Below are 18,206 nucleotides of genomic sequence, written 5' to 3'. Positions count from 1 at the left end.
ACAGTCCATACAGTCACAGGGTTCCCCTTTGAAGAGGTAGGTAGTAACAGTCAGGATCATGTGGCTGGTTGATCACTGGTGGAGCTCTATTGAGAATTCAGACCCAATTTGCAGCCCAAGGCTTTTTCTTTGAACAAGCTTATGCTGACAAAAGACTTTAATATTATCCATAGCACTGAATGAAAAAAAAGGCACTAATATTGCAGTGTTTTGACTGACCAGACTAAGATGAAAAAATGTAATGTCTGCAAAAAACTATTATGATTTTTTTCTTCCCCCTTCTTGATTGTTCTTTCTTCCTTGTTTACTGAGGCCTCTTCTTCCCAAGGGATGATTTCTATTGTTACTAAAAAAATGTGACTAGAAAAAGAATGTGTGCTAAGCTTTTGTTGTAAAATGCTGGACTTTGCAATGAGAAAATAAATTTGCAATCCGAACTGCTTGGATTTCTAGATCCCTTGTATCATTTCATTTTGAATGTTAAATGTAAAGAAGTAGGCTCAATGACTTTTCTGCAAAAGCAAAATTTTTGGGCAAGAAGAGAGGCCAGAAACACTGGGATAAACAAATTTTCATATTTCTCATTAGCTCCATTTTATAAAAACCTGAGTATAAAAGCAAGATTGGGCTTCTGAATGGAGAGAAAATAGTCTTACTATTCTGTTGAGCTTATCTTCACACTCAGATCATGATAACAGAATAGAAATGGAAGTAACAGCCATGTTTAGGACATCATTGCTCACCAGGTCTTCTGGGGAAGAAGAACAATGACTCTCCTCCACTGTGTGAACTCACTGGCATGGTAAATGCTGGCAGATGTAAATTCCTGGCAACTTGGCATACTGGGAAGGCATTCCTGAAAGAGGCAAAAGTTAAAGTCATCCTCCCTTTGCCTGCTGGAGATGTTTCATCTCCTACTGCAAGAGAAAAAGAACTCAGAGAAAGCGAAAGCCATAACCTTAGCTATTGGCAGTAGGGACCAAATTCATGATTTTCCTTCTGTGACATTTAAAACATTTGGGAAGGAATTACAACTGAGATTTCATCACAGAATTAAACATCTTTCAGTTCTCACCACAAATAGAAATGGATGAGGATTAATTTCGACCTATTAACATTAGCATTTGTAAAATCTATCCTATGTGTTAAAATATTTTTGCATTTATGGCACTGTCAGATTATTGGGGTATGTGTATAATATGTAAAGTAAATTTATTACCAAAATTAGATTATAGTTCTTATTTGTTTGTTTCTAAGGTCAGAAGGCACCATATTCCCCATGGTTGGGAAAAGAAGAGATTAAAACATGCCATAGGGGAAGAAGAGTAATGTTTTCTGAGGAAAAGAGCTAGAGAAATAATACTCAAAACACTATCCAAGAGTATCCAGTTGGGCTATGCTTATTTATTTTATTTCCAATTGCTCTTTGGTATCTGATACTTGGGTGGGGGGCATGTCTCTTTGTGATGGTTCTAACTTGATGTCAATTCTAGGCTGTATAACGAGGCTTTTTTTTTTTTAACTAAAGGAAGAAGATAGCAATTGCAAGCATTAGAGAAAACACGTACTTCTTGTACAAGGTGCCATGTAAGGCCGTGGTTGGCTGAATACTCCAGCTTCACCTGGTTGTCCATGTGAGGAGTGTATTTCTGGCCACATCCCATCACCAGGCTGAACTGAATCATATAGGATGCTCCGATCTGCATTGACTGTGTTTCCACATAGCGCATGCTTGAGGCAAGTTTAGAATCTCCCGTAAAACTGAAAGAAACAAGGTGGAAATTGGATACTTCTACAGAGCGATATATTAGAGAAAGATTGAGTTGTCATTTTGTATGCCCACACAGTTTCATTTTACTTATTTAAACTTTGCCAAGTTGTAGAATAGATTTCAGTAAATCTAACAAATTAAATTGATAACAAAGAAGACCTTTATGAATGTTAATACGCATAGTTTGTCAAATGTATCTGAACTGAGAACTCATATGTTACTCTCATTTGGCAGCTGGAATCTATCTCAATGAAATAATTCTAAATGCAAAGACAATTTTATACAAACATGGTGAATATTAAATGGTTACTTTTATTACTAATTGGTAGTTATCTCAGAGCCTAATTAGAGGGAAATTGGAAAGTTTAAGTAACCTGGAATGGGCACTTGGCAGAATACCCTCTATATTTCAAATATTGATGAAGATGATACAAATATATTAAAATGCACATCATGATTAGGTTTCAATAAATACCACATAAAGGCATTGACTAGAATGTTTGTGGTGGTGGAAAATTTGACAATTTACTAATTTTTTGTTTTGCTTATTTTCAAAATATTTTTAATGCTCATGAATTCAATATTGAAAATGTTGTACACATTTTAAATCTTTGTGTCCAAAGTCAGTCAAATTCTTGTTTTGGTTTTCAAGTGAGCACTCTGTACCTATAGTGGCAAGATGTCTAAAGGCAGACAAAAGCATTACCATTTTTAGGAAAAATCCTCAAGGGATTTGTAATCTATCCAGGATTAAACTATGGACACATTTTAACTTTAGTTACATGGGTCAATGTAAGCTACCCTAGGTCAACTGCACTCAGATTAGCCACCAGCACACTTGTGTCTTCCATTCTGTAGCAGACCCAGTACCATTCAATAATTCTCTCAAGTAGTGACAGGCATAGTTGATGTGTCCAAAGGAATTAATGTAATGTTCTGTGAAATATTTGATTCATTTAATATACTTCATAATCTTTGGTGGAATCCAAGAAATGTGGAGTAACTATTGTGACTTGATCCTATTAGAGATTAAAATGTTATTTAAAAATGGGGGGCTGGGGTGATCACTTAGGGCAAAGTGCTTGCTCCACAAGCTTGAGAACTTAAGTGTGATCTCCAGCCCCCACGTACAAAGCAAGATGTGGTGGTGTGCTATGGAGGTGGAGACAGGTAGATTTCAGGTTCATCACCTATCCATCCTAGCCAAATCAGTGGGCTCAGATCTCAGAGAAACCTTGTCTCAGAAATCAAGGTGGATGGCTCTGGAAGAATTACAGCTCAGGTTTACCTCTGCCTTCCATCTACACATGCACACATGAGTATGCAACCACCTCCTCCAAAGGCATTATTTAATAATTGGACTATTGCCCATCTGCAGTAAGTTCATAATGGACTTAGAAGTTTATAATCAAGGTTATAAAATAAAAACTTTCTCCAACAATTAATAATTACTGTTTATCAGTTTTAAACTAAGACTTTCCACTTGAACGATGAATATGGAAAGAAAACAGAAAGGCTCAATTTCTAGTTTAGTAGAATGTTCAAGAGAAGTCATATTAACTACTGATGGCTTTTAAATGTAGCTAAGAAATAGAAAATGCTACAACTTGCTCATCATTAACAATAGTGCTTATCACTTGTTGAGTCTCAGCCAAGTCCTGAGACTGGGCTGTGCACAATGCCCACATTATCTTCCTTAGATTCAGGCTTACAGTAATGCTGTATAGTGGGAACAATTATTTCTTTCAATGGATAAGGAAATAGGGTAAATGGTAAATGGTAGTAATTGATAAAGTCTCAATCAGAAGTCAGCATTGCTGGGCTCCAAAGCCCCTGCTTTTCAATTATTCTAAGATTGAGGGAAGTATTACAGTTTGAAATAAGTTCTTTTACAGCCATTTTATAAACCATGAGCTTTCAGTTATTATACAGTGATCTTGTGTTGTAAAAATACAAAGCCATGGCTTCTTTACATGTCATAAAATATAACATGTAAGCTTGAAAGTGTAAAATGTTAGAATTAAGTTTTTAGTAATATTGGCAAAAGAAAAGACATAACAAAAACAGTAATGAGCCATATAGGTTTGAACCTATGTTTTAGTAGGCAGAAAGTTTTTCCACCTTTAAAACATTTTTTTTCTCCTGTGAAAATTAAGTGCTGTTTTAGCTTTAACAGTTGTTTTGTATTATTATTTAGGATGGAGGTTATTAGACAGACAACAAGGCTTTGTTTAAATTGTTTTTATGTTAAAATTGTTTAAATTGTTTTGTGTCTGTCTCCTGGACATCTTCAGAGAAAACCCATGTGCAATGCCACACAGGACCCCAAGGGTCTGCAGGTGACAGCCACTGGGCTCTCACTTCTGCCAGGTCAACACTTCCTGACCAAGCATCTGAGAACAGTTCAGACCATTTCCACAACTTCCTTGCTGAGAAGTACCAGTGTCTTCATTTCATGCAGAAATAGAAGGAATGGTGTGATTTACAAACACTGTACCTCCTCTTTGCACTGTTACAAAGGTAACCATGAACTTGGCGAGAGAGTAAAAACACCTGAGAGAGATTTTGAAGTTGCTAGGATACCAAGAAAGAGACAAATTAAAAAGTATATAATTAAGCATTGACAACAAAATTCTTGCTTAACACCTACATCTATCAGCTGTTAAGTAGGTGTCCTGAGTTGTTTGTGGCAGATCTTTGTGGGCAGGTGGATGCAGTGCCAGCCAGTTTCCTTTCTCTCCCCTACCTTTTAGCCAGCCACACTGTGTGCACCACTGTGTTCTCATCAGTTAGATGCAAGTGGAAAATCACCTTTCAGTGATGGTCACACTGTGTGCACCACACATCCTCATCAGTCAGAGGCAACTGGAAGATTCTAGGGTAGATCTACCTCAAGCTTTTTTTTAAAGTTGAAAATAATTTTTTTTTTTGTACAATATGTTCTGATCATGGTTTTCCCTTCCCCAACCCCGGAGATGGAATGGGCTGCCATACCCTTTGCCTGTTGCTCCCACAGACTACCTCTCTAGCCTGGCAGCTCTCATCTGGTGGAAACCATGAGGCCATCCTGTGGATGGAGTCCTTCCAGCTGAGACTGTACCACACAGAGGTAGAGAGTGCCTGACTCTGGTAGTCTTGTGGACTGCCCATGCTCTCCACCCTGGGCTGTCTATCCCAGTACTGCTCATTGTAAAGAACAAATCAGTGTCTTTACTTTTGTTTATGAGACAGTCTTGTTTTTGTTCTAACTTAGAACCGAATGCATTTCTAACCTATGTGTCTGCCACATTTCACAGTACGGAATGATATCTATCCTGATGCCTCAATCTGAAACAAAACAACAGGAGAAAAGTACAGATATCCACACTTTAAACGCTAGCCCATTCATGGTCACATGACTGTTTCTGACTTATGCAAGATCAGTGCCAAGGGCCTGCTGTTCCCTCCCAGGGTTCTTTTTTTTAATTATTATTATTTTTATTTTTCGAGACAGGGTTTCTCTGTGTAGCTTTGCGCCTTTCCTGGGACTCACTTGGTAGCCCAGGCTGGCCTCGAACTCACAGAGATCCGCCTGGCTCTGCCTCCCGAGTGCTGGGATTAAAGGCGTGCGCCACCACCGCCCGGCATCTCCCAGGGTTCTTATTCAGCTGGGATTTCAGAAGAAGAGAATTTGATGGGCTGAGTCCTTTCATTTACAGAACTGTTCTCTTTGCTGCATGCCCAAGTCAAGATTTGTTTATAAAGGCAGAAATGAACTGAACTGCTTCTGTAGCAAGCGCTGAAATGTAAAGAATAGCCCACGTCAGCATTTTGGAGAGAAATTCTGGGGACAGAATGCACTGGGAATCAGGATGCTTGGCTTCATTCATGAGGTTGCAAGGGTGTCTCAAAGAAACACCTTTTAAAAGTGACTGCATCTACTTACAAGATTTAATGAGAGACTAGGGATATCTCTTTCCACTGGACAGGATTATCTCTCTGCATTTTCGTACCCAGGAAGACTTGCAGGTGCTCTGTAACACTTGCCAAATGGATAACACAGCAATGTAACTTGATTGCCACAGGTCAACACTTACTTTGTGGCAGAGCTCCCTCTGCCTCTCTCCACTTTGCCTCTTGTGAATAGCAGGGAACCTGTCTTCAGGATCAGATTGGAAGTCTTTTTCACAGGGGAGGAAGGAGCTCATATCTCACTCCCCTAAGCAGCCCCTAAGATGCAGAGCTCTGCTAGAATCTCAAAAAGCAACCTGTGTGGGACGCTTTGGGTTTCTAAGAGGTAGATGATCTCATTTGACCTTTGAGTCAAGACCATCTGGGAGCCTTAACTGGGAAAAACTGAGAGGTTGAGTTGTCCCAGGGCTACACAGCTGATAAGAAGCCAGCAGAAGTATTATAGGAAGCCCATCCACGCTAAGCCCTTTCCACTACGGCTCGTTGGTATGGGAATGAGGACTTTGAATGAGGGAACAGGAAAGCTTTATAAAACTAGTTATTAAATTCGCAACCAACTCAGACAAGGTTTTGGTGACTTTTGAGTAAAGTCACTTTGTTTATTTTCAGAGTATGTTTTTCATCTCTGGGGGGTGGGAGAGACTTCTGTATCTGAAATGTGGACTCAGCCAAAGTAAGGGAGAAGCAAATGTACATGGAGTAGCTGAGTCACCCATGGACTGAGCCACTTTGGACAACATTTTTTTTTTTTAAGAAAGTTAATATGGATGAATTTCCATTACTATATCATTGAGGAAGATGGCAGCATTATTTAAATTTCTTAGAAACATAGACAATATTCTGATATTTTTCCTTAATAGTTTCACAGGAAGGAAGAGCTCTGCAGAATTCTCTTGCAGAGAAGTGATAGAGTGCCACATGTTCTTTTTTTTGGATTCTTGTCAGATATTTCAGTCCATTGCAGGAGATGTCAGTCAGTTAATCTTGGGTACCATCCATCCTTTTGGTTCTGTTCTTATAATTAAAGATTTGACAGAAAACCTTGTTGATATTGTGGGATTAAAGGTGGCATTTGACCTCAGCTGTCATTTTTACATTATTATATCGCAAAGCAGATGTACTCATGTTTTAGTGGCTGCAATTCTGTGGTGGGGAGGAGATTATTTATATTTTGACATACATATTTCCAGACATTTTTTTTGCCTTAGACTTACACACACACACACACACACACACACACACACACACACACACGCATGCACATGCACTTTTTTTGGATAGATTTGCCTTTTCCTTTTTACAATGATTTTATTATCATCTTCCTATATTGAAAAAAATACGGCAAGGCATTGTAATTGTCAGTGAAGGCAGCCAGTATCTATGTATGGAATTTTGAGGAAGTATTTCCACTTTTTGCCTTTATAACCAATGCTTATATAATATGCATTTGTGTGGGTCTTTGGGTACTTATCCATAGGTAGCTGGGATAAATTCCTAGAATAAGAATTGCTTACTAAAGCAACTCCCACTACCAGGCTGTACTCTATTAGTAGTGACTGGTGGTGAGTGTGGCGTCACAGACTGGCAGAAACTTTCATTATAGCTCCTTTATGTCTGTTGTCTATCTGAAGTTTTGATTAGTAGGGATATTGAAAAGATATCTGTATTTGTGTGGGGAGCACAGTAGTTTTTGTGTATTTCCCCATGTTTCAGAAGTAGAGTTAATCTTTTCCTTGTTGATTTGAAGAGTTCTCCACACATTGAGGATGTATGACATGTCAGCTATATTAGCAGTACCACTTTGCTCCTAGCTTGGCTATTATTAATTTTTATTTGCAGCTTTTGTTTTTTCTCCTGTAATCACAGTTGTAAATACTTTAAGCTGCAGAACATTTGACCCTACAGTCCCTCCATCTGGTGTCATGCATTATTGGTATCTGTTGAGATGGCCTCTGATCTCAGTTCATAATCAGCCTTTACAAATGCCCAATGACCATTTGAAAGAGCCATACTTTTTATTTGTACAATACAGCTTTCAAAAACTGCCCGTTCATTACCTCTTTATATTTATCTATTTCTTTCTTTTTATTTTTCTTTTTTTGTGACTTTGAGTGTGAAAGCAAAACATTGGTGTTAAAACCACACTGGAATGTGGCAATTGTAAATTTCCTTTGTAACTCTGACAAGTTTTGAACTAGGGCCACCTGTCTGTGGTCCATGGTGTGCAGCGGCCCTTTCTGTTTTGACCTTCCCCTTCTCACCGAGGTGCTTCATTTCTGCTCTCTGGCCTCTAGGGAGGCCATGGCGTAAGGGTGCAAAGGTTCTGCTCTCTCGGCTGTAATCAACACATCATTTCCTTGAGAAGTTCACAGCTCATTCAAGTTTAAGGCCCCCAAAGTGGTGTGGCACTTTCTGCTATGGTGCTTACACCAGCCAGTGTTAAACACGTTAGCTGCCTTTAATCCCAGCACTCGGGAGGTAGAGCGAGGCGGATCTCTGTGAGTTCGAGGCCAGCCTGGGCTACCAAGTGAGTTCCAGGAGAGGCGCAAAGCTACACAGAGAAACCCTGTCTCGAAAAACCAAAAAAAAAAAAAAAAAAAAAAAAAAAAAAAAAAAAAAAAAGATGCCATATTCACACAGTTAACTGGTTTGTTACTACTTCTGGTTTCTTCAAACAGTCTCTCAACCAGTTTCTCACCTGGGCTTGTTATCTAAGCAGGGTATTTCTGAATATCATATTTATTTTTGACATCTTAAAAAGCTGATTTCATTAGAACAACCTCGGAATTTCTTTGCATAATGCATCTTGTCATGTATTTATTCAATGGGCCATTTGCAAAGTCTGTGGGATTTTAAGTGGCTACCTCTCCTTCTTGTTTGTCTAGTTGATATTTCAGGGTTATGCTGGCAATTAAAGCTATTTTGGGGTGCATGTGTTCTTAGCACCTGCTTCAGGCTGCTTTTAGGTGTTTTGTCCTTACCATCTGCTTTTCTTTTCTTATCTTTACTATTCCAAAAGGAAGTAAGTGAAGTTTCTATTCTACAGTTTCTTCATTCCTATGCTCATTCTCTCAGTGTAGAAATTTCTATATAGTTCCAGCTACTTGGCTGCTGTTTATTGAGCTTTTATGGAGAAGGACTTCTCTTTGAAAAAAACGGAGCATAAAATTTAGCAGTCACCCCCTTCCCCGGAAGGACTGGATAACTTCAGCTTACAGAAGACAGAAGGGAGAGTGACGGGACTCCAGAGAGAGAGGCTGTCCGTTGTGTAAACAGTGGCTATGGTCACATGAGCACTCTCTTTCTAACCAGGTTATGTGGACTTACAGCAGGTACTGTAGGACGTACAGGTAAGGGAGGGCTGATGGGATCCAGAGGGAGCGGCTCTTCCTGCCTTGTTTCACGTGTTGGAGTTCCATTTGCAGCCCCACTCACCCTCCCGTGTCTCCTGGGGCCTGAGGACAATTCACCCAACTTCTAGATACCAGGAGATAATCTTAGGCACCTTAAAAGCCACAAACACTTGTTGGTATAAAATGGTTTTGAAATCCTTGGTCAAGTTTTAGTTTGTGAGGCTTTTTTTTCCCCCCTTCACATCTCAGCATTTTCTGAAGGAAATGTTCAGCAGTTGGAGTAAACTGTGGCAGAAAAAGACAACACTCCTTGGGGTGACAGGTTGTGTTCCCAGAGAGGAGATGTCTGATGGATGGAGGCGGGGGGGGGGTAGCTTCTTCTAACCCTCAATGAACCTCTGTGTGTGTGTGTGTGTGTGTGTGTGTAAGGGAGAGGGAGAGGGAGGGAGGGCGGGAAAGAGAGAGAGAGAGACAGACAGAGAGAGAGAGAGAGAGAGAGAGGAGAGAGAATATATATGAGTGTGTGTGAGAGAAAGTGAGTATGTATGGGTGTGTATGTGAGAGAGAGTGAGTGTGTGTGAGTGTGTATGAGTGTGTGTGTGTGTGTGTGTGTGTGTGTGTGTAACAGTTGTCAGAGATCTCTTTCAGCTGCTGTAATTCCCTGCCATTTTGATGAATTCAAGTGACCTAGAAACTTTGGCTATTCCAGCTCCTTCAGCTTCTGCACACAACTCCAGCTCCTCTCCAGCTTCTGGCCGGCCTGAAGCCTCTGACTGTTGTATCCACAGCATCTGAGAGTCAATTCACCTAGACATGAACTTGCTGGATCCATATCTAATCCTCTGTCACCACTGTTCTGTCAACACACTCTCCCAGCTCTGTCCTGTCTCCATGCACTTCCCTTCAGAAAGGAACGCACTGTCTGCCCCGGGTGAGGGTGTAGCATGGAGAGAGGAGAAAACACAGGAAAGAGCACTGAAATTCTCTGTTCTTAACTATGTATGGCCACATGCACTGTTCAGAGAAAACTAAAGCAGAGACTTTCAACACATGTATGAGAGACTCTGAGACCTTTAACTGTGGCAACTCCATCCCACATCATAGCAGAGAGGTTAAAATACACACATCTTACATTAAATAAATACCTTTAGTTGCAAAGCATCTTCAGATTTATTTCTGTAATTTTGCTTTTGAATTTTCTTTGGCTACAGGTAATTTAGTAGACATTTGGCTGTAATTTCTCAGCATATTCAGGAATCCATTCTTTAATGTTATTTCCAGTATCACAAAATCTTATTAAGTTCAGCAATTAATGAGGTTGGCAAAATGTGTTTATAGACATTTCACTCTTGCAATTTTCTTGCCCTGTTTTAGAGGTGACAGACGTTTTCCAGACTCGGACAAAGCCTGGTGGCCTGGCACTGGGCCCAGACTGGGCCATGGTGATGTGTTGAGGGAGGAAAGAGCTTGGCATGCTGAAGAGGTAATGGACTGACTGAGTGAGAGGTGGCCAGCAGAGCTGGAGGCTGCAGAACCTGACCAGCCACATGACCCAAGGTCTACCGAGGGATGTTGTAAATCAATGTATGCAGAAAAAAATTGTATCAGCTTACCGAATTTCCATTTCAACAAGCCAGGCATAACCACAGACCCGACCCATCAAATGTAAGTTTTTCAACCCATTAACTTGGTTTGTGGTTACCTCCTTGAGTGGAAACTGTCCTTAGGTTCTCAGTACAAAGGAAGATATTTAGGACAATCTAAGTTTGGAGAAATGAATGATTTTGAAAAACCTATCTCCCTGACATCAACAGGACCTGAATCTTGGGAAACAGCTATCATATCTGCTCCTAGGCAGGTCCTGATCATCAACATGTCCTCCAAAATAGATGAAGGAGTCCCTTTGTCCAGTGCCACCATCACAGCACAGCACAGCAGACCACAGCACACCACAGCACATCACAGCACAGCACAGCACCACAGCACATCAGACCACAGAACAGTACACTACATCACATCACAGCACAGCACAGCACCACAGCACATCACACCACAGCACATGCAGATGGTGCTGGTGACCTGCCTGAACTCCTGCTGCTTCTCCTGTCGCCTTTGTTGGCCACTTTCAACACCTCAGCCACCATGACTTTTAACAGTCTAAGTAAGACCATGTTACATCTCTGCTCCAAACTATTTGCTGGACTTTGATAGCTGGTAGAACAATCCCAGTATTCTACATTGCTCTTCAGGGCCACAACACAACCAAGCTCCTTGCTTGTCCCATAGTCTTTCTCTGTGAGTCCCTCTGACCCCCTATTCTTCCAGATTCCTTGGTCTCTTGCACTACTCTGAACACTGCCTCCCCAGAGGGCTCTCCTCACTGTCATTCTAAACAGCCCCGCTTTCCTCTCCTGTAATCCAGAACTCCACCCCCTTTCCTTCTCAGCCTTACCATCTAGAACATTCTTATGGGTGTTTGTTCACTGTGGCCATTTCCCTTAGAATGTGAGCTACACAAGCAAAGGGCTTTTCTATCTATCTTCATCATCAATACTGACTGCTACACTTTCCGTATTAACCGTGCCATGATGCCATCAATAAATAGTTCAATGTATAAAATTAGTCTATCAATAAATGAAAAACTTCATATAATGAAACCTTTAGAGTGAAAAAGCTTAATAAATAGGCTGCAGTTTAGGGAAATCACCTATAAATCTATTAGGGTCATACTCAATTATATTAACAATTTTTAGAGGTACTGAGAACATTCTTCATTGCTGTTGAGAGTAACAGGAAGTGACCTTCTGTGTGTTTACCTGTCCATGCATTATGATTCCTAGACTAATCATTTACAGTGAAGCAGTGGTCCACGCAGCTTCCTGGAGCTGCCTCGTCTGACTGTCTTCCTTCATCAGCAGTTTTAGCTGATTTGATGCTCTTTTTAATAGACTTTGTAGAAAGAGTCTACACTTGCTTAAAAATACTGAATAATGAAATTTCTATATAAATTATAGGTTGATGTTTAATTAAAGAAAAATCCTAAAGAATTTTACTTGGCTATTATTCTCATTTTATAGATCATTTAATTTTACAAAGGACTCTCAGTAATAATTTTATCTTATATAACTTACAATATTTTATAATAATAAATCTATATACCCTAAGGAATTAGAGATGTCTAAAGTTTCACCTAAGTACTAATGTGACCTCTCCTTTGCCCATATTTACCAACAACACAATCCCTACATTAGTGTCAAGCCACCTCTTTGGCAAGTTTTATATAGACCAATACAATGGAATAAAGGAATGAAAATCTGTTGGTGGAAAAGACTCAACTTCCACTAAACACATTTTAAAAATAATGAAAATGTAATAAAATGAGATGTAGATGTCATTTAAAAAGTATGATCTAACACTTCTAAGGTGTGTGTCCAATGCTTTCTCCCTCCTTCTTCCCCCCTCTATGTGTGTGTGTGTGTGTGTGTGTGTGTGTGTGTGTGTGTGTATGTATGTGTATGTGTGTGTGTATGTATGTGTATGTATGTGTGTGTGTGTGTGTGTGTGTGTCTGAGTTTCCTACAGAATCATTAGGAATTTTAATAAACAGTTCTGATGGTAGCTTTCTAGGTCCACTGGAAAATCTTGCTAGTCATCCAATGTTTCAAGTTACTGTTGTTTCTAGAAGGTTCTTAGAGTCTAGAAATGCCTTAACCGTAAGTCAGTCTCTCACATATATATCTGAAAATTTTAGTTATTACTCAGTTCTGCTCTATTAGTACATGATTATTATATAACAAAAGATCATGGCTTTTCTCTGTGCTAGTAGTCATAGCAAAGGAATTTTTATTTATTTATTTTATTTATCCATTGTAGGTGCTGCAAAAATATTTATTGTAGTAATTAGTTAGAGGTTAAACTCAGGTCTTACACATGTCAGGCAACTGATCTTTTCCTGAGCTATACATCCCCAGCCCTACTTATTTTTTATTAAAATATTTATTTTTATTTTTACTGATGTGTATCTCTGTCTCTGTGTATGTGCATGTGTTTGTAGGCTCCCCACCAGAAGAGGATGTCAGATCCCCTAGGAAATGAGCCACCAGCATGGGAGCTGAGAACTGAATCTGGGTCTTTTGGAAGATCAGCAAGTGCTTTTAACCTCTGAACCATATCTCTAGTCTCTTTTATTCTTCTGAGGTCAGGTTTCACTATTTTGCCCAGCCTTGCCAGAATTCATGGCCTCAAGCAATTTTCCTACCTCAACCTGCTAAGTGTCTTGGTATACAAATGCACACTCCTAAGTCTGACTAAATGAATCTCATTTCATTTATTTGGGATAAACAGGCATTTAGCATCCTCTTTAGCCCTGGAGTTTTGCCCATGTAGCTCCTGCTTTCCATAAAGTATACAAGCAAACACTGTTCTCTTGTCCATACTGTTTTTCTTGACCTCCCATGAGATATTAACACGAAGTTTTGAATGTCCTGAATATATGGTTTTGAGTTGTGCTGCCTACCCACTCTGTAGCTGTTCTCCCTAGATCTCTAGTTCCCAGGGCTGACTGTGCTACCAGGTGCTCATGGGAAAGCTGCTGAGTTTCAAAGGGTGTCCTCTCATACCAACATATATCCTGTCTACCCACTTCTCCTTGGTATCTTTTGTCATTCCTACCTAATTTTAATTCCTTCACATTGCTCTTCATTTTCCCTTTTTATTTTCATGTCAAACTTTAAAACATTTCTCTTTCTAAAACATAAACCTAAGATGACAAGAGTTCATGATTTACTTACATAAAGAAAAAGAAAGGTTCAATTAAAAATAAATAAAGTAACATTAGTCACAGTGAAGAAGAATGAGTTCCCTGGATCTTTAAAGCCTATAAACATTTCTGTAAGTCACGAATAGTCTTAATTCTTATTTTAATTAAATCTACTTTTCTTTAAGTACCACTAATGATTGGCAAATGACAGATTTTCTTATCTCGTGTTAATTTTTGCTTTAATTATTATCAGGCACAGTACTTTCTCTATCTTTGCACTGCAGATGTCCTCTTTTTAGTCACAGTGAGGATAAGTCTGGGTTCCTGGTAACCTAACCACTCAGCACTCGCCTTGGATCTTGTCTATGATAACACACATGGTAGTGATATAGGTGATTGATATAAAAATACTGAGAATGTTAAGTATGCTCACTAACCTTTCTTTTATATACCTCTCCCCTTTCAGATCTAATCTAGTCTATATATGTAAAATCTTACTTAAAACATTTACTTTGCTCTCTTTAAACACATGCTTGTTCACATTAACCAGGCAAAATTATGTCTATTCATCTTTGAAATCCAAGAATGCTTCTTACACTCTGGACATGAGCACAGCATACAGACAGGTTCCTCCATTCAGTCAGACAATGGTAATACACAGACAAAGACAGAATGTGGCATGGACTTCCCATGTGTGCTCCCACCTAATCTTCACAGATATTATTGCTGTCATTCTATAGTTGACAACCTGAAGCTCAGAAAAACTAAATATAGTCTTGGAATTTCTGGTGTTACTATTTTGATGTGGGGATCATGTTTGGTGATATAAAATGAGGCAATTAGAGCAGTTGTGTAGCTTGATTTGCTTAAGGGGTCCCTGTCAGTAGGATCAGGATCCATCCCTGGTGCATGAGCTGGCTTTTTGGAGCCCACTACCTATGGTGAGACAACTTGCACAGCCTGCAGGCAGGGGGAGGGGCTTGGACCTCCCTTAACAGAATGTATCAGGCTTTGCTGACTCCCCATGGGAGGCCTTACCTTTTTGGAGGAGGGAGTGAGGGGGTGGGTTGGGGGGGAACATAGAGGGGGAGTAGGAGGAGGGAAGAGAGGGGATCTGTGATTGGATGGAAAATGAATAAAAATATTTCTTAATAAAAAAATAAATAAACGAGACAATTAAAATGTCATCTTCTAGAAGGTTCAGTAGAATGTGCCCATGGGTGATCTCACTGTATGCTTGATTCCTAACTCATTATTAAGGGCCCCTACTGGAATGAGGTCAGGTGATAGGTCAGTGGCTGGGGTTAGAAGTCATTAGGATATGGATGTGCTGCAGGGCAAAGATAAGGTGAGAAGTCAGAAATGTCTGCTTTTACATTATTTCATAATGAGACTTTGGTATTCCTAATTTTCATGAGTTGCTTCAGTGCAACTTTCTTAAATCAATGTTTAATCAAAATAGATTCTCAAAATTCCTCATTAATTAAAACCTCCCTGCTTTGAGTTTCCAAATTTTCAAGCAGCAGTGTCAGAATCTGAACTCATTTGTATAACTTCAAAGCCTCTACTTCTACTATACCAACCCCTATATGCTACAGCAACCATTCAATCACAACTGTACATGTGCTAAACTAAAACTGTATGGGAACAACGTCTTTGCACCCAGTATATGGAGCCAGTTCGTTAGCCGGGACAAATGGATGATAATATCCTTTGATATTATCACTAATGTGTCAGTCAGGAGCAATCTTTGCAAACCTCAGATAATTACACTGTGACCCTAAGATGTGCATATTGATGGAGGTAACCCAGACCCAGAAAGACAAAGGCTGCATGGTCTCTCCCATCTGTGGTTCCTAGCTCCAGATCCTTAGATATGAATATATTACAGGGAATAACCACAGAAAAAAGTCAAGTATAAAGGGACCATAGCTCGGGGTGCCTTCGGAGGGGAATAGTAGGGTGCAGGTGATATAAAGTGGGATATGGAGTGATGTGGAAGGGGTTCCAACTGGGGAGGGGGAGTGGGAGGTCAGTACAGAAGGAAAAGGTGGGGGACAAGGAATAAATAACATCAAGGCCATTTGATAAAGCTTTAAGGAATCATTATTTTGTATTTAGCTAAATATATAGATATATACGTATATATTTATATAGTGTGTTTGTGTGTGTGTGTACATTGTGTTCCCCACAAGAACCACAGTCTAACAAAAACTCCAGCATCATGCAACCACCTCCCTTCAAATGGTTGGTCAGTGTAGTTTATGAGTTCCTCTAACAGCATAGATTATCTACGTAGGCCTTGGTTGCTTCTCAGGGGTTGAGGGTGTGCCTCTGTGACACAGGCTTCCTATGACTCAAGCAGGATCTGACCGACCTGAAAGCCTCTTTTCTGTGGTCTAACTCCCATGGTTCCAGAAAGTACTATTCAAGCTGCAAAAGGATGGAAAGAAACAGCTCTGCCCAGCTGCAACACCTAGGAACCACAGAAAGGACCAGATGGCAAGATATACATAAAATTGCAGTAAGTGCCAATCAAATGTCAGTGGCAATCAACAGCTGTCTAGTTGGACTTAAAATCCACTCAACAGGAGGGAAATCATGCCTGGGACTAGAAACCCAGCCAGCTTTTTGGGGCTAGTGCAGTCATGGAATGTAGAAAAGACTACTACTGCCACTTTGTGTGACCAGAATAATTCCTCTCTGTCTAAATCCTATCCTCACACCCACAGATAAGTGTAGCTATCAACACTCATCAGAGAAGCCACCACAGCATATGGAGACCATCACAGAGAACCACAACTACACATGATGCAGAGATCAACAGATCATGGGGAGCCCAGCTCCAACAGATACATCTATGGCTCCTGCATGGTGGCCCAGGATACATCATGGAAGAGGGGACAGGAAGATTGTAAGATCCAGAACACCAGGAAGTTTGCTGTGAAACAGCCTCCCCTAGGAATGGAAATGCTGTGTGGTAGGTGGGAATTTTCATGGGGTCCCCTCCTAAACAAAAACTCCAGGCAAAAAATGACTCTAGGGAGGAGAGTCAGCCTTTATATTTTTTATTATATATAAATATATAATAAAATGGACCCAGCAGCTTATATTGACATATTTGTACACATACATACATACATGTATGTAAGTAACAATAGTAATCAAAGAAATAGAGGCTGTCAACGGGGTCATGAGAAACATTTGAGGGAGGGTAGCTGGGAGGGGCTGGAAGGAAGAGAGGTTAGGGTGAGCGATGTGATTCTATTTCAATTGAAAAGATTTAAAAAATATTTGTAAGAGATTTCAAAATTATTTTAAAAAACGAAAGCAGATACAGATTCTGATTTAATGAATAGAAGGAAAGCATTGCCAAGAATTAAAAGCAATTTCTTTCCCTACTGAAAAAAAGTGGTTTAGAATGGCGTACTCTAAGTGATTTACAGCATATTAACTATAGTTCTAATGAAAAAGCAATTGTCCACATTTTCCCTGGAGAACAGCCTTGGTAACAACAATCCATGCTCATGGAAAGTCACGAGTCTAAAATGAGAACCAAATGAACACACAGCTGGGAAGAGCCAACAATCATTAATTTAACACCAGTCTTTCAGTACAGACCGTGTCTACATTTCCCTTGAGAGAAACAAAGTCACTGTAGGGTAGAGGCTATGCTTACAAATACATTTAAAGAATTTTTACTTAATAAGATAACACGCTCAAAAGATGCTAAATGAAAAAATGATCACTACTGTTATGGACTGGGGGAAAATAATACATAGTTTGCAATATCATCTCCCAAATTTCTATATTGTAATAAGTGTTTCTGAAAAACAGTGCCAAACAAGCTTGCATCCAATTTTAGACAATGTCTTTCTCAACAGCAGAATAGAGAAACAGTGTCATTAAAAAGAGTTTTATTCTAACTCATTGACTAAGAAAATGGGAGCAGTTTGAGACCTTCCATGTTGCTTCAATTTAATGAACAGTAAACAGTTTTTCATGTCCTTTTAAAAATGGTTAATGTGTTTCTCTAGTCTCATTATCGCTGCCAGAGTGTCTCCTCTGATGTCTCACGACCAAGAGAACTCCGGTTTGCTTTAGAGAGCATCAGAAAGTCAAGTCGGATTGCTCACATGCTGCTGTTAATAAAACTCCTACAGTGCTGCCCAGGGTGTCCATAGGGATAGCACAATTATTTATATTTTCTTCTGGCTTTCTGGAATTACTATGATTGTATTTTCATAAAGTAAATGAGTCTCCACAAATGAAAGCAGTGGTGAGTTAAGAATGTTCATCAGACTTGTGTGATAGGATATTGTTCACAGGATTTGATCAAAGCACAAAAATTAAACTGCGGTTATCTTGCATT

The 18,206-nt window shown here is 39.7% G+C and overlaps 1 protein-coding gene across 1 annotated transcript in view; it reads right to left on the bottom strand.

The window, feature by feature from the left end:
- The window catches only part of LOC131905584 (reelin), a 114,476-nt gene that overhangs the window by 87,422 nt on the left and 8,848 nt on the right, over positions 1-18,206 (bottom strand). The window contains exons 4-5 of the mRNA XM_059256446.1: positions 1,569-1,761; positions 744-856 (exon numbers count right to left, since the gene is read on the bottom strand). Coding sequence (XP_059112429.1) covers positions 744-856; positions 1,569-1,761 — 306 coding nt within the window. The remainder of the gene's footprint in view (positions 1-743; positions 857-1,568; positions 1,762-18,206) is intronic.

This window comes from Peromyscus eremicus, chromosome 3, assembly GCF_949786415.1.
Source record: "Peromyscus eremicus chromosome 3, PerEre_H2_v1, whole genome shotgun sequence".
NCBI classification, from domain to species: Eukaryota; Metazoa; Chordata; class Mammalia; order Rodentia; family Cricetidae; genus Peromyscus; species Peromyscus eremicus.
Note: the sequence above shows the minus strand (reverse complement) of the source record. Positions and strands in the feature narration are given on the sequence as shown.